This window comes from Capsicum annuum, chromosome 6, assembly GCF_002878395.1.
Source record: "Capsicum annuum cultivar UCD-10X-F1 chromosome 6, UCD10Xv1.1, whole genome shotgun sequence".
Taxonomy (NCBI): domain Eukaryota; kingdom Viridiplantae; phylum Streptophyta; class Magnoliopsida; order Solanales; family Solanaceae; genus Capsicum; species Capsicum annuum.
The window spans coordinates 211,133,891-211,154,101 of NC_061116.1; the positions used below are offsets into that span (position 1 = coordinate 211,133,891).

The window sequence follows — 20,211 nt, forward strand, 5'->3', positions numbered from 1 at the left end:
TTCTAATGTTCCCAGCTAGTTGTTTATCAGCTGTTTTTTTACACTCCCTTTCCACAACATGTAAACATAGCATTGGATCAATCTTTTATATATTTGATCTGTTAAACTAGTACCTTTTATTTCATGAAATTTATTTTCGTCCACATCGATAAACTCTGATTTGTGACTCAATATTTCTGTCTTGTTTTGAGGTATGTAACTTTTCAAGGAGAAGATCAACGACGACTTTTGTATGAGACTTCTTATACTGTTGACGCTGAGCCTCATTTTCCAAGAAACATTTTCTTTATTGATAATAAATAACCTTGTTTAGTATTCCGTGTCTCAAGCCGTGGTCTTTCAAAAACCTTTCTACTTTTTTAGAGGTAGAGATATGTGGGAATACACTGGGTTTGTTGTTGTTGTATAATAAATAACCTGATGAACTCTACCTAACAAATAGTAACAATAATTTAGCTAGCTCCAACAGTAACTGTAACCTGGGGCTTGAAATGAATAAAGAAGTTCAAAATCCTCTCTTTGGATTTGACAGACCTTTTCAAAATAGTTCTCAAAGTACCGTGCTTGTTTCATATATTTTACTCGTTCCAATTTGATATTGAAACATTGATTAATAAAAATAATTAATAACATGGCTGTTTTATCATAGTATTTCTATTAAATGATGTTTACATTTTAATTTTGAGATAAAACAATTAATCTTGTCTTGATCAATGAAAAATAATAAGTAAAAAGAGAAATCAAATTAAAACATTTGACACGAATAAAATAGAACGGAGGGAGTAGTTAATATTAAAGTGGGAATATGTCAGTTTGACAAAGTTAAAGTGAGAAATGGGTGTAAATAAATTGCCCATTTTGTATACATGTCTTGGTTTAAACATGATATACATGTTCAAACTTATACTACTACCTTTTATAATACTGTTATTATTCCCTTTTTTCTTCTTTTAAAATACTGTTATTGACAAAATGACTATGAAATTTAAAAGGAAAATGATTTTTTCCCCTTAAAATATAGATATTTACTTGACTACAAATTATGCTATATTAAAATAAAATTTAAAAACCAAAACTTCAACTTTTGTTAATATATATGTATTGAAAAGATTAGAAAAGACAGAGAGGGTACTCTTAGAAAGGTGATAAAGATAATGTAGTCAGTCAGCATAGCGTATTGGATTTCACTTCCCACCTACCCCCACGCCACGCCACCCCACCCCACCCCCCACCCCCTCTTTAACTTTTTCCATGTTCATTCATGCATCTGTAATTTTGCAAAATCCACTGTTTTCTCTACATCTCTGCTGGTAATCACACCTTCTATCCCCCCACCCCCCCGTACCAAACACACCCCCACCAAGAAAACAAAACACCCTCAAAGTTGCAACCTTTTCACTTTCTTGAATTCTTGTTCCCCCCACCCCCACCCCCACCCCAACCCCACTAGTACCACCAGATCCCCTGATGTAGCCCTTTTTCTTCCTTAGCCTGCTCTGAGTTCAATCTCAGCTGGCTTTTCTTGCAAATTCCCTATAAAGATGCAATCTTTTTCATTTTCTTGATACAAGGGGTTTCAGCAATTCTTGTTAAATAATGGCCTTTCCAGCTCAACAGGAAAAAACCAATCATTCTACACTAGCAAACAAACTGACCCACCTCAAAATCCCAGACTCTTCTTCTTCATCTACTGATCCAGACTTCGATTTTTCTGAAGTATTTGGTGCCCCTATTTCCTCTTCACCTCCATCATCTTCTTCCAACTTTTTAACTGACCCACAAATCATTCATAGTAGGTCCCACTCTTTTGTGGGGCCCTCACCAAGAATCACTCCCTCAAAGCCTCTGCCTTTTCACCAAGAAATTGATTCCGAAAGTGAAAGTGATAGTGATAAAGTTAATAAGAAAACTGGATGTACTGATGAGGGGTTGGTGGCAGTAACAAAATTTGGGCCAGGGGATTTTGAGATCTTGAGGATGATTGGTAAAGGTTCTTTTGGGAAAGTTTTTCAGGTGAGGATGAAGGGTTATGGTGGTGAGGGTGATGGTGAGGGTGATGGGATATTGGCTATGAAAGTTATGAGGAAGGACATTGTTATTAAGAATAACCATGTGGATTATATGAGAGCTGAGAGGGATATTCTTACCAAAGTTGAACACCCTTTTATTGTTCAGCTTAGATACTCTTTTCAGGTAAAAGTTGCTTGTATTGGACTTGACTAATTTTGTATATTCAGTTTCATATTAATGAGTGTATTTATTTGATATTTATGTTCATGAATAGTCAGGGATATCTTGGTGAGAATAGTGCATCCACATTTAGGGGTAGTTTTAGTGGAGTATATAAGAATAGGACTGAATAAGGTGTACTAGTACAACAACAGCATACCCAGTGTATTCCCATCAAGTGGGGTCTGGGGAGGGTTAAGTGTAAGTCGTCCATACGACTACCTCAGATGGAGTAGAGAGGCTGTTTCCGATAGAACCCCGGCTCAGGACAGATAACAATAAGGTGTATTACTGATGTTGAGATTTTTTTATGTACTGTTTGGCTTGGTGTATGAAGGACAAATTTGTCTTTAACCATGCTTATCCATGTTTTAATAGCTCCTGTATTGCTAATATCATGCACTGTTTGGTTTGGTGTATTAAGGAAGGTTTTGTTTTTAACCATGCTTATCCATGTATTAATGGCTTCTGTATTGCTAATACCACGGTTTGCTATGTATAGTTATACATAGGCTGAAAATCCTACCAAACAAAGGATTAAATAGTACCATGACTAATACATGTATCAAATTCTCTACTACATCCTGCCTAACCGTGGAGTTAGCTAAGTTTTATCCCAGCTATCAATCTGATTGATGATACTGGTTTTTCTTTTTCATGTCCGAGAACAAGGTAATCTTGTGTATTAGGGATTATTTGGTTCTGAATCAGAAGCTAAATTTAGGCCTATGGTTTTTGTCCTTTCATTTAATTTTCTGTTACAGAGATACTTAAAAGGTGATAGCTTTTCCTTTTGCCTCAGTGTACAACAACAACAACAACACACCCAGTAAAATCCCACAAGTGAAAATTAACTTTTTTGCCTCTCTCCGTGAGGAGAAAAAAACTTTTAATAGAAAGAGACCCTTTTGGGAATCTGTTTAGATTCTGATGTGACTCATGCCTTCTTTTTTCGCTGGGACAACATGAGCAAGTTTTTAACTTCATTAGTACTAGTACTATTTAACACCATTAATGGTAATGAAATTAATTTCAAGTGAAACTTCTGTTCTTTTGTCTAGAATTTAGTCAGATTATTGAATATTTGATAAGATCATTTAGCAGATATAGTTAGACAATTTCAAAGTTCAGGGACTTACTTGAATTTCTGGTGTGATTTTCTCTTCTTAGTTTTTATTATTCTTTGCTTTTGAACAGAATTTTTCTTTGTTTCGTATACATTTAAGCTAAGATTTTTTGGACAATTTCAGAGTGAAATTTAATGATTTTCTTGAACTTCTCTTTAGTTTCCTTATTTCTCAATGTCTTTTTCAAGCACAAATTTTGTCTTTCTTTGGTATACTCATTTTTCATTGATTTTGCCACTTGGATCTGATTTTTGAAATCATGGAACAGTGTTTGATGCCTTTACAGTCTCAGACCAAGCTTTCTTGCCCTCTGATATGATTTTTTTTTAATCATTCCTTGGTCTTTTATTTTGGAATATGCTGCAGACGAGGTCTAAGCTGTACTTGATTTTGGATTTTATAAATGGAGGACATCTTTTCTATCATCTATACAGACAAGGGATTTTCAGGTACCTTCTGTATTCCTTATTGACCAACCAGTCATGATATGCATTCGGCTCTTCTAACTTCAGCTCTTGGTGTGGTTTGGGTAGTGAGGACCAGGCGAGGGTTTATGCTGCTGAGATAGTTTCTGCTGTTTCACATCTTCACCAGAGAGGGATCGTGCACCGAGACCTCAAACCTGAAAATATTCTCATGGATGCTGAGGGACATGTAACAGTCTTTCCTATATACTATACTGCAGTGCATGACTGATGCATGAGAAATTGCATTTTCACTTTTAACATTGCAGTTGATTCTTTCCTTTCTTAAGCGTCTCATTTTCCACCCAGGTCATGCTGACAGATTTTGGACTGGCAAAAGAGATTGATGAATCAAGCAGATCAAATTCAATGTGTGGGACCATGGAATACATGGCCCCAGAGATTATACAGTCCAAAGGCCACAATAAAGATGCTGACTGGTGGAGCGTTGGGGTACTTCTGTATGAGATGCTGACTGGTCAGGTAATCTAAGTACTGGTTGGAACATTTGCAATGCAGTGTAATATTAGACACTAGAATCGTGCAGTGTTGAGTAATGTCAAAGCATGAGACAAGCATAGACAGTTCATCGGAATTCTCTGGAGCCTATTTTATGTGACATGTACTATAAATTGCATTATTCCTAGACAGATTTTTCTTTGAATATTGGAAGGCTTTTGACTCTCATTTCTTTCAGCCACCTTTCACACATTCAAATAGAAAGAAGCTTCAGGAAAAGATCATCAGTGAGAAACTGAAACTTCTACCACGTCTGACCGGTGAAGCTCACTCTCTTCTCAAAGGAGTATGTACAAACTATCAATTGACTTCTTGCCCTTACTTTCTTCGAAAAATGCATGTAATTCAACTGAATGACAACTTGCAATTTTTTACCGTAGTTGCTACAGAAGGACCCATCCAAAAGATTAGGCAGTGGACCAAGAGGGGGGGATGAGATCAAAAGTCACAAGTGGTTCCGAACAATCAATTGGAAGAAATTAGATGCCAGAGAACTACAGCCTAAGTTCAAACCAGATGTAATTGGCAGAGATTGCACTGCCAATTTTGACAAATGTTGGACTACGATGCCACCGGATGACTCACCAGCATCTACTCCGACTACAGGCGAACACTTCCAAGGTTACACTTATGTAGCACCAAATCGTTGGCTCTCCTCTAGTTGATTAAGTCTTTATCCTGTCAAAATTTCGAACTTGTAGTTTGCTATTGTACGTCATTCTTTGTTAGAGAGAGGATCATGAGAAATATATGGATCAGATTGTATCATGATAAAAGCAAATCTTTCTAACTCTTTTGTGTACTGTTGTATGATCATTCTTCTTTATGGATGTGAAATAAATCATTGACTTTGATCGTGTAGCTCTTTTCTTTACCGGCTCTTCTATGTTTCCTCCCAACCTTCAATGCTCTCAGGAAGTTCTATTTTCTTTTATTTTTTTGTACTGCAAGAGAATCTAGGAATGTGTTTAGACAAGAAATTTGCACTGCAGATCTATTGAACCAACGTAGTATCACAGAATAGAGGATGGTGATCATGCTGCATTAATAGCATCTCTTATTGACCCAAGTAACTGGTCATCAACTTGCCTAATTTTTCGTTTGGAGCATTAAGAGAGTACCTCCGAAGGCCATCTTAGAATGCTGAATTTTTTTATGTTCTATTTAATGGCTGATTCTTAGTGAACGTGCAAATTTAGCTGCCATATAACAGACCTGCATGGTTCATTAATTTCCACTCTTGATAAATTAGTCCCTATATTTCAATTTCAAGTTGTTATAAAAATTAATCAAAGTTGTTCAGTATTCAGGAACTCTACATGATTAATGAGAACTAGCTAACTTAAGATCATTACAAGTATGTACACTGGGAAGCTGAAAAGAGAGGATATTTCAGGGCCTTGTGGCAATTCTAGAGCACAAAAAATGTTAATGAGTTTTGCCATATGGTTCAACTTCTTAATAGAGGAGCATATTGAGGGTGTGTTGGTGCATTAATGAAAAGTATGAAAAGATATCCTTCAGGAGATGAATTCGCTTTTGTTTTTTCTCCTTATATATTTCCTTTTGATTGGGGATGTTCTTGTGGAAGGGTCTGCCTCATTGTTTTACTGGCTTGCACAATCTTATTCGGCAATAGTTGAGAAAAGTAGAAGAAGGTGTATTCTCAACTACTAATTCTAGAAACTAGTGCAAGATCTAATGAATCAATTGGAAAGGTTGCATTCAATTTTGCGGAGTAATGTAGTGCTCTTTTGTACTACGTTAGAACATAACTTTAGTCATGTTTATATGAATAGATGAGTGTCATTCTTATGTTTATGAGAGTGTTAAAGTTGTCTATAGTTTGTATGAAATTTTGAAAGATGGCTTTTTCTTTTATTTCTTCTGCCTGGATATTGGATACAGTCTCTTTGTACTTTGTTGGAGCGGAGTGTTGGCCAGTCAAGAACCCCCACATTCAAAATTGAAGGTGGCGGAAATGCGGTTGTTGGATGTGTGGGCTTACTAGGGATGATAGAGTTCGGAATGAGACTATTCGGGAGAAGGTTGGAGTGGCTTCGGTGGAGGACAAGATGTGGGAAGTCCGTTTGAGATGGTTTGGACACGTGATGAGGAGGGGCACGGCTGCCCCTGTTCATAGGTGTGAGAGGCTAGCTTTGGATGGTTTCAGGCGGGGTAGGGGTAGGCCGAAGAAATACTGAAGAGAGATGATTAGGCGAGATATGGAGCAGTTACAGTTTACTGAGGACATGACCCTAGATAGGAAGGTCTGGAGGACACGAATTAGGATAGAAGGCTAGTGCCAGTTTGGGTCGTTAGTGTAGGGTATTACTTGGTGGGTGTATTATTTTTGTTATGCCATCTTGTTTCATGCTTTATTACGAATTTGTTTACTATTCTTGGTGGGTGTCGTATTTATGTTATGTCATCTTGTTCCATGCTTTATTACGGATTTGTTTATTATTTCTTGTCTTGAGCCGGGGGTCTATCGGAAACAACCTTTCTACTTCTCCGGAGGTAGTGGTATGGACTGCGTACATCTTACCCTCCCTAGACCCTACTATGTGGGAATACACTGAGTTTGTTGTTGTTGCTGTTGTTGTCTCTTTGTACTTTGTTGGCTGCTGATTCTGCTCACTGTTTCAGTATGTGAAAATTACCAGCTTTCACCTGCTGATTTATGGTTCAGAAATGCTATACATACATCTCTCTTGTATTTGACCAACCTCCTCCAGCATTTTGTTTTCACTCTCTTTCTTCGGGTTAATACTGACTATAATATGAATAAATAAACAAAGGTAAACCAATCAAATTTCTTAAAGCATTTGTTTGAGTTGTCTCCAATTGGTGATACATTTCATGGTATCACCTCCGAAAGGAATGAAATATGGCATAGTTGTTAAAATATGAACCATATAACCATGTGGAGCACAAGTGTTGTCATTGTATAGGTTCGGTCTGCTCCTTTCCTGAGTATGCTATGCTGGCTTCTGAAAACTTCTTCTAAGAGGCACAATTGTGAACTGTGAATAAGATGGTTTTCAGTACATATCCATTATCTAGACTTTGTGGAAAAAGTTGCACAAAGTTTGGAATCAGTTAAAGAGCACGGGTGACTACTTAATGAAACTTAAATAAATTATAGCTTCATGTGGCATATGGAAAGTAGAATGGCATCTTATTCCAGTTACTTTTATATGGATAGCTTAGTTTGTGCTCATGAATAACCACTCGGATTGGGGGATGGGAGAACTCCTTAGTCACGTGGATAGCTAATATGATCCTCAGATATTGTTGCTTTCCGTTTTATTTGGACCCAAAATCCTATATTGCTTGTAGATAGGTTGGCAGCATTGATTCCATTATTCTTCTGAGTTCCATTTGGACATATAGAAATAGAGAAAAAACTTATTTCATGAACAAGAAAAGAATTTATCACTAATCAAGCTACTGTTAGGATGGATAAAACTTAAGGGAGATTCCTGTTTTTTTTTTTTTTAACAGCACAAATGAGAAATCAGCTGAGGTTATACTCTACTACCCTACAATGCTTTAGAAGAAGGTTTCTTTAGCTCTATACATGTGTATATATATCCATTGTGTTTGGCTTGTTATGCAAGCGCCTTCTCTGTTCTTGAAAGCATCTGGCAGATAGAATTTGTTGCATTTGCCATGAAGAACAAAAGCAGAAGCAACGACGACTCCCTCTGTGAGAAGTCAATGAAAATGGTAACAAATGTAATCAGGCTATCATCATTCTCTATTGCCAGGATGAGCCTTGGAGTCGCTACTCAACCAGCACCAGCGGGTAAAATTCCTGCAACATTCATCAGAGGGTCACCGACAGCACAATTTCCTGAGAGCTTAAGGTTACAGGAGCCGGTGAACGTCAAAAAGCCCATCGCCTACCTGATTGATCCGACTGAAAGTGGTAAATCCTCCTCATTGTATGCAGTTAATGAGAAGTGTATAGATGGTAGGGCCTCTGATTACATTAGAAGAGTGCATGAGAAGAATCGTCATGATTCAAACGAGGCAATGAGTTTTTCTCCCTTTGTCATTCCACCTCCACCTCGTTAGGTGTAGTCATATTTGTTCTACCAAATACCAACTATGTGTATTTCCTCCTACTATTTTGCGTAGAATAATTGCCTTTTATCTTTCTTGGATAATATGCTTTGCTTCTCTTGAAAACAAAGCTTATGATTAGTGCCGTAGTGATGAAGAATCTTCTCCTTCTGTCCCTTTGTCTACTGGAGGCTTTTGTTCATAAGAAGCTTGCATCTTGCTCTCTAGCTTTCTTCCTTATTGCTTTTGCATCTATTGATCTTCTGTCTGTCATATAATCAATTGAACTAATAGCTGGAATCGGTTATATGAATCTTATTATCCATTCCCTTTTATTCAAGCATATCTCATTCTAATACTTATTAAAATAGTTCTCTTCTAAATCTTGCACTAATATTTGCGTACTACTCCCTCTAAGTCAATTTGTCTAATTGGTTTGGCCTCGACACGGAGTTTGAAAAAGTAAATAAGATTCATAATTGGGTCCCACTGCTTCTGTTGTGTTTGCTTTTAGTTATGTTATTCTCGCATTCCAAAAAGTTGATTTGTTAGTTGGCTGTTTGATGCCTGGGGAAGGACTCGTTCTAGCCAATCCCCTGCTGGCACGCGGTGACCCGTTGAGCAGTCCATTGACAACTGACGGGTGTCAATTCTTTTTTTGAAGTTATGGATCTATTTTACGGACTTTTCTTGCCTACATTGTTCCATGGATCAGAGGTTATATAACCTTATCTTAGTTATGCTATGTGTGCTCTTTGCAATGTCATCATACATATATAACCAAATATATATATCCAATCTTGTGTCAATGCGCATTGGCATCCGTCATTATGTGAACTTATTGGACCTTAAGGACCTAACTATTGAACATTATATTACTCTACAGTATATGCCATTTTGCTTGCTTTCTATGATAACCTCTCCATTGCACTAAGTCACTAACAGCTAATTTATATTAACTTACATTTTAATTGAGTCTCTGAATTATATGAAGCATTCACCACAATCTTATAAATTTTACTTTGAATGAAGTTTTTTTTTACAAGAAGCGTTTTCTCTCAATGTGGGACTTCTCTGACGCAAACTCGGGCTAATAAGGCCCTAAAGTGGATATTGAACGTGAATTGAAACAAAAAAAATCCTTCACAGAAAACGAATAAATGAAGAGAGAAAGATAATTGTGTCAAGTGGCAAGAGAATATTGTTGAGCAAAATGGGGAATATCTTATCTTGGCCTCCCAACTAAATAGAGAACCTTATTTATTGCGTGTAAACGTGACAATTTGTGGTTCACCCTTGACTATTGGAGTTAATTTGTGAGAAAACACACATTTGAGTGCGGGGATCACTACATAACTATTTTAATGAGCAATAATACTGGAACCACTGCACAACAGATTTCATTTTTGGTAGAGGCCAAGTTAGTCTAGACACTATTTTTTGTTTATATCCAATAGGAGTAATGGAAGTATGTACCGTATAGCTTATCGTTAGCAAAGTTTTCAAGCTTGACTTTTTTGTTTATTTTTCACTATTAACGACCAATAATTGATCAGTTTTAGGAAACACGCCAACAATCTCTTTGGCAGTATTACCTACTAACTAGTGCTGCTGATGTTTCCACTCATAAGTCATATGACAATAAGTCCAAACAAAGAATTGACATTTTATTTTCTAACGTGTTCAAATTTTACATGTGTTTTGGGTTGGTAGGGGTGGTTGGGGGTATATGTAAATGGCTCGATTTGATCATTATATCAAATCAAATTTGCTATTACTTTATCATGTGTAATTAAAATTAGATTTTTTAAAACTTTAATCATTATCTCTAGTTCTTTTCCTCCATTTCTTTTATAAACTCAAAACAATTTTTATTAATTACTCAGCACGATATTAAATGTCTACAAAACTAATAATTTATTAAAAAGAACCTAATAAACTAGTAAGTTAGATATTTATTTGTCTTCATCAAAAAGAATCTAATAACCTGTCCCAATAAGATTTGACCCCCATCAATTTCCATCCGTTTTGGCAAAACTATTGCACCCCTACATAAAAGATAGCCAGCTTGGCAGCAGAAGAAAACAACAATAGTACTAGCTGGTGATACAACAAAGAGGGTAAAAAAGAAGCAGCCAATTAGAGCAATGGCTCCACCGTCCTTGTAGCCCATACAAATCGAATCAACAACACATGCAAGACACTATAGCCCAATCAGGATTTTGGATAACGTTATCACATGGTCATAAAACCACCCACAGATATGTATAGGACCACTCTCCACCATAAATCTTGATTGTGCTTTTCAATGGAAAACTAACATTTGCAGCACTCAACTTTTACTTTATGAATTCAAGGTATAGCAAACTACTACCCACAGATATTAATTAGATACTAGCAGGGCTGATGTTATTCAATGCTCTGCCTAATTTTTACAACAGGGAAGAATGTAGTAGTTAAATAAGAGTAGGATTAAACAGGTACCCACAAGGCATGACATATTTCTGGTTTGTACACAAATCAGGACCAAAAGTCTAGTCAATTAATCACATGGATGTCTCCTTAAATAAACTTTTCCTCAATATATAAATTATAATTATGAACCCAGCTTACTCACTCTAGTCCTATTTCTTGTTCCATATTGTTTTCATTTTACTTTTTCTAGAGATCCTTTGATCTCCTCATGCCACACTGATGATGCTTTCTCCATTACTGAAGCTTGACATGACTTGATATCCCAGGTGTCTAGTAGATGATGCTTGTCCCTGATCAAGTGACAATGATAATCTCAGTGACAAAGGCGAGGGCTCAATTGTTGTGTTCTGGTTCGCATTAAGGTCAATCACTGGTGATGGATTGGGCAGTGAAAACATAGGAACAGCACCAACCAGCATTGATGAATTCCCATGATCGCGTCGCAACAGCGTTGGACTATCTCTTGACATATCAATCTGCGCTGGTATCATGATAGGACCAACAGCCGGTGCCACCGGTAATGCATTTGTTTTGGTAGTTTCTACAGTAGGCAATGTTGCTGGTGCTAGAACTGGGATTTCTTGCTTATTTTCCCCTTCTACTTTTGGCATTGCTGATACCTGTTTGCATAGAAAGAGAACCTTAGAAAATTAAGTCTGAAAAAAAAAACACCAAATATTCAAGTGGCAAAGATTCCAGTTAGTGTTCGTCAGACTTCAAAATTTCATCTTTTTAAAACAGGCAAGTATAAGACAAAACAATGAAGAAGAATATTTTAGAGAAAAGACACAAAAGAATAACAACAAAACACAGCACCAATATCAATTCAAAACAAGAAAAACATGCAAGAATCATCAAAATACTAATACCTCTGTTAAAGAGTGATAAGATCGAAGCGTACATAAATCAACAACAAACCAAGTATAATCACACAAAGTCGGGTTTGAGGAAGGTAGATTGTACTCGGATCTTACCCCTACCTCGGAGGAAGGTTATTACTGAAAGACCCTCGGCTCAAGCGACCCAAGAACAAAAATCAAGCCATCTAATTTTCTATCTCTATACACAAATGCTTACAACTCCTAAAATCAAGTGATCTCCACAAGTACATGGTAAAATGAGAGAAATACATAACACTAGTAGTTAAAAGAAAAGAAAAATACCGAGTCAGTGGTGATATCAAAGAGGCTAGATCGGCGACGACGGCGGTTGAGGTTGCTTCGACGGAGAAAATACTTCTGAGCATGACTTGCAACCTGCGTCGGCGTACGAGTCTTTACGAAGTTTCTAGAGATTCCTCTCCAGTCTCCTTTACCCACTTTCTGCAATCCTAGAAGGAATAACTTGTGCTCTTCCTCCGTCCAAGGAACTCCTAATACAAACAAAATCAACAAAGCTTCATCAAAAAACAATACTTATGGATCCAAATTTTAGCAGGTTGGATCAAAACCATACTTTATGGTCCTGAAAATTCCTGTAAAAGATCAAAAACAACCATGACAGAAAAAAAACGATTTTTTTTTTACAGGATCTAAATTTTTTCTATGAATTTGATAGCAGTGCTGGAATTTATTTTTAAAAAATTCCATATAAATCAATCAAATACTTATCTCCTATGGGAAAGGGACAAAAAAACGAGTTTTTCTTCAGGAACAAAATTTTTTCTATCAATTCAGCCATTATATTTCAAAAAAATTACATATAAATCACATTTTCGTATGATTAAACTATAAAATTTGACTTTAAACTAAACAAATCAGTATCATAAAAGAGAAAAAATCATAAATTTGTGCACAACGAGAGTCGATGAATCCAATAGAAGAAACATTAATTGACTCATAACAGAGAAAAACAAACAAATTATCATCATAGAAGAAACATTAAAAAGTCCGAAATTAGTGCACAACGAGAGAAAACGATCGATGAATCCAAGAGAAGAAACATTAATCGACTCATAACAGAGAAAAACTAACTGAATCAAAAAGAAAAAAAAAATCCGTTCTACTGTTGTAAAAGGAAGACGATCATAAAAACACAGCAATTTTCTACGATATCAACAAAAACAAAAGAGGATCAGAGATCGATCTCACCTCGCTTACGCTCACGTCCACAGTTAGACTGATGTTGAACAGCATCATCTGCAGAGGCATAACCTTCATCAGCCGCCACTTTCAACGATTCATTTTTGCTATCACCGCCGGAGTTGTTAATATTCGGCTGTTCGTACTGTGAGAGATTGTTGAGACTGACGCTCTTCCTCATAGGATCGACTTTCACTCTCACGCCAAACAACATGATTTCACCGGCGCCGGTAACTTCCGTCGCCGATGATTCATCACCGCACGCGCTGGACATCCTTCTGGAAGAATCGACGAATGAATGGATAATACAAGTGGTGGGGAATAAACACACTCTCTGTGAAATGGAAGCCGTACGAAAGAAAGAGTGGAGAGCGAATAAAGCGGAACGGGAGAGTCCAGAGATTTGGAGATATATAGAGGGGTTGAGACATGTGTGATGCTGATAAGGACCGCATCAATTTTTAAAATTGTTTTTTTAAGTGAATTATTTATTTTTTAATCAATTTTTTTATTTTTTATTTTTACTTTTCATTTATATAAATTTCAGGAGACTTGATTAATTTTAATTTAATGTGACTGAAATTTCAAGGATAGTTTGATAGGGGCGGACCTACATTCATTTGTGGGGTGCTCCGGTATTCACTAAGCTCGACGCAGAATAGGTAAAACTAAATAAAAAATTTGTTGGGTGAATTGGTAGTTAGGTTGATTTAAAGTTCTTCACTAGAAGGGATGTCTTTGGATTCAAACCTTATTATTGAGGAGAATTTGTTATAAATGTACCATATATAGTGAATGTTTACTTTACCATATATATGAATACCTACTTTACCATATATTGTGTACGTCTATTTATGAAAAAGTTACAAACCCCAAGGTTAGTTTTTCCCTATAAATAAAGGGGGGTTTTCTCATTGTAGATCATCCTTCAATAATCACTCATGAGAAATAAAGAATTCCCCTCTCTTCTCTCTCTATTCTTCTTCTTTTTTACTTTATATTTCATAACACGTTATCAGCACGAGTCTCTCAACTAATTAAAGAACATCTCGGCAAAACAAATTCTGAAAGTACAATCCGACAAAACAAATTCTCAAGGTGATATGATTCTTTAGTTTTTTATTACGGTTGGTGAGTTTTTGTACCAAAGATAAAATTATTGTATAACATTACAGTTATGTCTTTGAAGTCTTGATGTTTATGTAAAAACAATAACTATTTGCTAACGTTACAAGTACACGTGTATGTACTGTCTAACACTATACCCTTTAGTAGCGTATCTTTTCAATTTATAAGTTTATACATAATTCGAGTACTAATTTTCTCTGAGGAATTGTTTTTGAGTGGAAGGATTGATCGAGTGTTAACCTCCTTAGCAAAGCAGTGATATTTTGCATAATGGAGTGTCGAACAAATTTTTACTCATGGCTACAATGAAATAAAATAATCCTCTTTGTATATAGAGAAAAAAAAAACAATTGAATTCAAATTTCATCGATTTATGCCTAAAACGTCTTTATATGGATAAAAAGTTGAGTTTAAATCTCAATGTACCATATTAATTATCTTATGATGGTTAAGGCAAAATAATGGAGATATGATAAAAAATCGTGAAACTTGTCCCATTGAATATGCTCTATTTCAAGAAGTGAATGTGGTAGCAATATATGATAAGTCTAAAAGTACAAATTGGTTCATTTTTGGAGTGAATGTTGTAGCAATATATGATATACTTTGAAAGATATGTATGCCTCAATGTGCTCCTAAAGTAGCAATATCATGAAAGAGGTTATAAGCTATCAGAATTTGATAAGCTTAAGGCACGATTATATTCTATTTCTGTGGAATGAGAAACTTATTAGTGCAAACGTACACTTGATTGTGACGGTATCACAACTCACCTTCGGAAGAGACTGAATAACTGAGCTATTTTAAAATTTTGATGGTATCACAACTCACCTCCGAATGAGATAAAATAACTGAGAAGAGTTATGTTGAAATCTACTTGTGAAGTAGTAGATCTGAAATTTATTCATGTAATAGTAAATCTGAAATTTACAACAGTAAAAGGTGCATGTTATGGTAAACTTAGAGTTTGCTAGAATAAAATTTCATAAATTGACATGAACGATTGCGACATCTCAAAGATGTGCATACTAAGTATTGAGCATATATTGAAGAATTAGAAAATTCTTTATTACTTTTAATGTTACCTATTCTCATGATAAGCTGGTTTGACCAACTAATTTTGGGATTGGATCGCTTAAAATCTGAAAAGTGTAAAAGGTGAATATGGGCTCGTTCACTTGTCATGTGATCTATTAAGATGCATCGATATAAGATGATCACATGTACATTTATTGTCAACCTGCCGTTTGACAATCATAAATGTTGCTTGCTCAATAAAATTGAGTTAAGAGCATAACTTTCAGATTATGTGATCAAGGCAATTCATCTTGATGATGATGGTTTAGCATTGAATACCTTTGATAAATAGTTAAACCATTACTAATGAGAACAAAGTTTCATGTATTGGTCTGAAATATGATATGTTGCATACAATAGCACTTGTATGTATTAGACCAATAAATAATGATTATTTTTTTCTCTTAATTGGTTCAAGGTTAAGAACCAACTATTTCATCTAATAATTTTGATGTGCGGTATACAATTAATGAATATACCATGATGCACAAAGATGTATTCCTCAAAAAAGATGGAGGATGTATGTTAGTTATCCTAACATAAGGGGGACATTACAAACATCTATGAAATATGTTAGGAATTATCATTAGATCCTCATGCAAAAGATAATTCAAGTCATATGCCGAAAGCATTTATTGACTCAAATTTAATCTCATATCTAAGCTGCAAGTGCTTCTATTTTGTATTTTTAAAGGACAAAATTTGCGCATGCATGAAGCATGGTAGACTAATTGGTTCCAAATGAAATAATCCTCGAAAAGGATAAGGGACAAATAATCATAATAAGCAGGCAGTGTGCTCTTGAAAAGCCTACGACATAACATTTCATGAAATCTATGAGAGGTTCAGGTACCTGAAAATAATAAAGTAATGAGATCTCAAAATATTATGTCACATTGTGAATCGATACAAAATGATATATCATCGCTGATATCTTTGATACGATATTGACGCTATATTGTAAAGTATTACGAGGATTCGAATTCTACGTTTATTTAAGCATGCTGACGTAGAAATATTTATCAAGTGACACGAAAGGATACATTTTGGTAAGTATAAAACTTATTTGATTTGCAGTCCAGACACTTGAAGATATCGCACTTGACATGTTAGATATTATCACTTGACAAAAATCCATATGAAAATAAGAATTCAAAATGCCTGAAGCATATAAAGTTTTTGGGAAGCTTTTTACTATCCTCATAAGAGACAATTTGATGATTTGGGTATCATTGGAACTCTTAGAGAATCTTCAAAAGCAATAGAATTTTTGCTTAAATGAGAAACATGCAAAATTGAATAAGGATTTATTCCGACCCCAATAAAAGAATGAGGAACTCCTTGGTTATAAAGTACCATATCTTAGTGTAATTTGTTAACAAGTTTGCAGTCCCAATCTTGTTGGTCATATTGATGTTGGCTACTTATCTGACCTATATAAATCTCGATCTCAAATAGGTTATGTGTTCATATGTGGTGATATTGCAATATCTTGGAGATATACAAAGCATTCTATCGTAGCCACTTCATGGAACCATGCTGAGATAATAGTTATTCATGAAGCAAGCCGAGAATGTATATGGTTGAGGCATGATATATCTCATTCGAGAAAAATGTTGTTTGAAATGTGACAATATACCCACAATCTTATATGAAGATAATGCAACATGCATAGCACAACTTAAGGGAGGATCCATAAAAAGAGATACAACGAAGCACATTTCGTCAAAGCTTTTCTACATACAGGAGCTCCAAAAGAATGGTGATATTAACATGCAACAGATTCGTTTAAGTAACAATGTGGCTAATTTATTCACTAAGTCTCCTTCAATTGCAACTTTCAAGAAGATGATGCACAAGATCGGAATACAAAGGTTCAAGGATGTTTTCATTAGGGGGAGTTAATACGCCATGTACTCTTTTTTTCTTACGAGATTTTATCCCACTGAATTAAGGTTTTTAATGAGGCAACATATATCGATATTATCTATTAATTAGACATTCAAGGGGGAGTGTTATAAATGTACCATATATAGTGAATGTCTTCTTTACCATATATATGAATACCTACTTTACCATATATTGCGTATGTCTATTTATGGAAAAGTTACAAACCCCAAGGTTAGTTTTTCCCTATAAATAAAGGGGTTTTCCTCATTGTAGATCATCCTTCAATAATCACTCATGAGAAATAAAGAATTCTCCTCTCTTCTCTCTCTATTCTTCTTCTTTTTGCTTTATATTTCATAACAGAATTTTTATTTTTTTCAATTTTTAAATTTTTCAAGAACACACTATTCTTAAATCATGGATCCGTCACTGTAGGTTGATAATATTTAAAAAGATAAAAATAAAATATAACTTATATCTTAATTTCTTTTTAACATTGAGATAAAAATTTACTTATTTTGAGTTAAAACAAAAATTAAGAAAAATTCACAAAAGCCTCATATTTCCTCCGTTTTTAAATAATTGACATGAATAAATTCTACAAAATTTAAAAAAATAATTAAAATTGTTATTGATTAATATATTTTTTCATTAATTTAAAAATTGTTTACGTGCCTCTATATTATAAAATAATTATTACTAAGAGTAGAGTTAAAAAAAAAAATTTAATTATATATTGATTTTTTTAAAACATGTCAATTATGTTGAAGTAAGTGTTTTTAACAAATATGAAAACTATTTTGATATGAAGAGAGTAGTAGAGCTATAGATTTCTTATTTACATAGCTCAGCAATTCTTTTAGAATATCAGATTTATGAAAATGGTATTTTAGAGATATAATCTTATTACAGAAATAGGTTTAATTATAGATGTGATATGACTATAGAAAAGCAATTAGATAAGTATATTATCAAACACTTGATATAATTTGATATTTGTGATACTACTTCTCGTGTTAAATATTATTTTAATATCTGCTTCCGTTAAAGAACTAAGATACAATTAAATAAGTATATTATAAGATATTTGATATAATTATAGATTTATGATATGATTTCATTTGATACAAACTCTGCATTATATTTCTCGATTAAAAAACTAAATATATTTGATACTGGATACACTTACTCATAATATGATACAATTAAAGATCCATGATATAAACGGTGAACAGCATTTGAAAAAATATATTATTAGATACTTGATATTGTTACATGTTACCCTAATACCTGCTTCTATTAGAGTAAGATACAATTAGATATGCATATTATCAAGTTATATGACAATCTAGAGATGGAGCGAATAATATTATTCATTTTATTTTACTTAATTTTTTTATTAAAACTAGATATTTTATTTTATTTATTTATTTAACAGAAAAAAAGTTTTAAAGACCATTGTTTATTATTATCTTTTAAGCAGTTTCTTACACCAATAAAGAAATCACACACATGAAAATCACTTAGTTATCCTGTATATGTATTAGTTACCTTGTATATGTACTAGTATTCGTATGCATAAAGTTAATCAATCAAATCATTGAGGTCTGATTTTGATATGAATTTTTCATTACATTTTTTATAAGATTCTCTTATTTTTAGTTACGAAACAAAAAATAAAGAAAAAAATTAACAATAATTGATTTTATTACATAACAACTTGTAATATTCATATCGATTTATTAATACATACGAAATTTATATTATACACATAATCATAGATGAATAATATGTAATCCATACTTTAATGAATTATATGCGCCCTTTCTAAATTCTGAAATAAATAAAATATCTTTTATTTCAATCTACACGTTTTACTTCTTTTTGTAGTTGATGTTGTTGTTGGTCTATAAATAATGATAGTTGATCTTTAGTATTGGTGAAATTACTAAAATTAATTAATCGGAGAAAGTGCCTAATCTAAGGTTAATTAAAATCTCCCCACCTTCTTCAAAAGTAGTACAGTAAATGATATTAAGTCAAAACTAAGAAAATGAAGTGTAGGGAGTATATAAATTTTTTCTCTAAGGTGGGCTAGGCATATATATAACTTTAGTAATGTATACTTTTCCCATTCCAAAAACAACGGTCTACTTTTTTTTTTTTTTTTATCTGTTTTAAAAAGAGTGAACTCTTTTCTCATCCATAATATTGTACAATTTAACTTTTTATATCATATATTAAAATTATAAGATTAATTTTTTTTTTGATGCATTTGATATAATTTAAAATCACAAAATTTTAAAAAAATTATTTTCTTAAAGTTCGTCACAAAAAGAATGTCATCTTTACTTATTTAGTAACTATTTAATGACATCATTTCCATTTTATTCTTAGTGGATCCCACTTAATAACAAAAGATCATTAAAAAGTAAACTTTAAGAGAGACAATTTTGTAAACTTTATAAAGTCATTACTTATTTCTTAAACTTCATGTTCGATCAAACGGCGACACATAAAATGGGTCGAATGGGAGTTTAATATTGGGGTTTGAGAGGAACACGTGGCAATAATTTAACGGTTTATCCGAATCTTGAGTGTCTGATTTTATTTTGGAAATCTCAACCAACTGATATAGAGCATAGGGGCATTTCTGAGGTGGATAGGAGACACATGGCGTAATAGCTGAGACTTATCCACAGTATTTGTTTGGACTATTAATTTTAGGGACATAATGGGTGTGTTTGGTACGAAGGTAAATATTTTTCATGAAAAATATATGTTTTCCTTAAAAATAAGTTGATTTCTTATTTATTTTTTTATGTTTGATTGGTGAATAAAAAGTACTTTTTAAAAAATACATTTTAACGTTTAGTTAGAGCGTAAAAATATATTTTAGAATCCTTTTTTAAAAAATAAGTTTAAAAAATTAAATTCTTTTTTGAAAAAGGGGTTGGTAAGCGGGTGGACGTGGGGTAAGAAAAAAATTTAATTTTTTTTTGTTTAAAAAAAAATTAAAAAAATTGACAAGGGGAGGGGGAGGAGGGGTTAGTAGGAGCTGGGGGTTAGGGAAAAAAATTGAAAATTTTTAAAATAAATTTTAATTTTTTTTTTTAGGTTGGCGGGGGGGGGGGGGGGGGGGGGGGGGGG

The 20,211-nt window shown here is 34.0% G+C and overlaps 2 protein-coding genes across 2 annotated transcripts; one reads left to right on the forward strand and one right to left on the reverse strand.

Moving 5' to 3' along the window:
* The first annotated feature begins 1,126 nt into the window (after window positions 1–1,126).
* Window positions 1,127–5,200, forward strand: LOC107875929 (serine/threonine-protein kinase AtPK2/AtPK19). The gene is made up of 6 exons (XM_016722832.2): window positions 1,127–2,193; window positions 3,723–3,805; window positions 3,890–4,010; window positions 4,130–4,303; window positions 4,518–4,625; window positions 4,720–5,200. Exons 1-6 carry the CDS (start codon window positions 1,597–1,599, stop codon window positions 5,002–5,004), a joined length of 1,368 nt encoding a protein of 455 aa, XP_016578318.2. The 5' UTR covers window positions 1,127–1,596; the 3' UTR covers window positions 5,005–5,200.
* A 5,660-nt stretch (window positions 5,201–10,860) lies between these two features.
* On the reverse strand, window positions 10,861–13,404 carry LOC107875928 (transcription factor MYB1R1). The gene is made up of 3 exons (XM_016722831.2): window positions 12,976–13,404; window positions 12,049–12,257; window positions 10,861–11,505 (listed from the first exon to the last, which is right to left on the reverse strand). The coding sequence occupies exons 1-3, from the start codon at window positions 13,238–13,240 to the stop codon at window positions 11,092–11,094; spliced, it is 888 nt and encodes a 295-aa protein (XP_016578317.1). The 5' UTR covers window positions 13,241–13,404; the 3' UTR covers window positions 10,861–11,091.
* Window positions 13,405–20,211: the final 6,807 nt, after the last annotated feature.

Excerpts from the sequence above, each read along its gene's own strand:
- LOC107875929 (XM_016722832.2), top strand. The coding sequence starts at position 1,597 with ATGGCCTTTCCAGCTCAACAGGAAAAAACCAATCATTCTACACTAGCA. Across the intron at positions 2,194-3,722 it reads AGCTTAGATACTCTTTTCAG|ACGAGGTCTAAGCTGTACTT; the intron begins GTAAAAGTTGCT and ends AATATGCTGCAG. Across the intron at positions 4,304-4,517 it reads ATGAGATGCTGACTGGTCAG|CCACCTTTCACACATTCAAA; the intron begins GTAATCTAAGTA and ends CATTTCTTTCAG.
- LOC107875928 (XM_016722831.2), bottom strand. The coding sequence starts at position 13,240 with ATGTCCAGCGCGTGCGGTGATGAATCATCGGCGACGGAAGTTACCGGC. Across the intron at positions 12,258-12,975 it reads TGGACGTGAGCGTAAGCGAG|GAGTTCCTTGGACGGAGGAA; the intron begins GTGAGATCGATC and ends TGTTTGTATTAG. Across the intron at positions 11,506-12,048 it reads TTGATATCACCACTGACTCG|GTATCAGCAATGCCAAAAGT; the intron begins GTATTTTTCTTT and ends CTATGCAAACAG.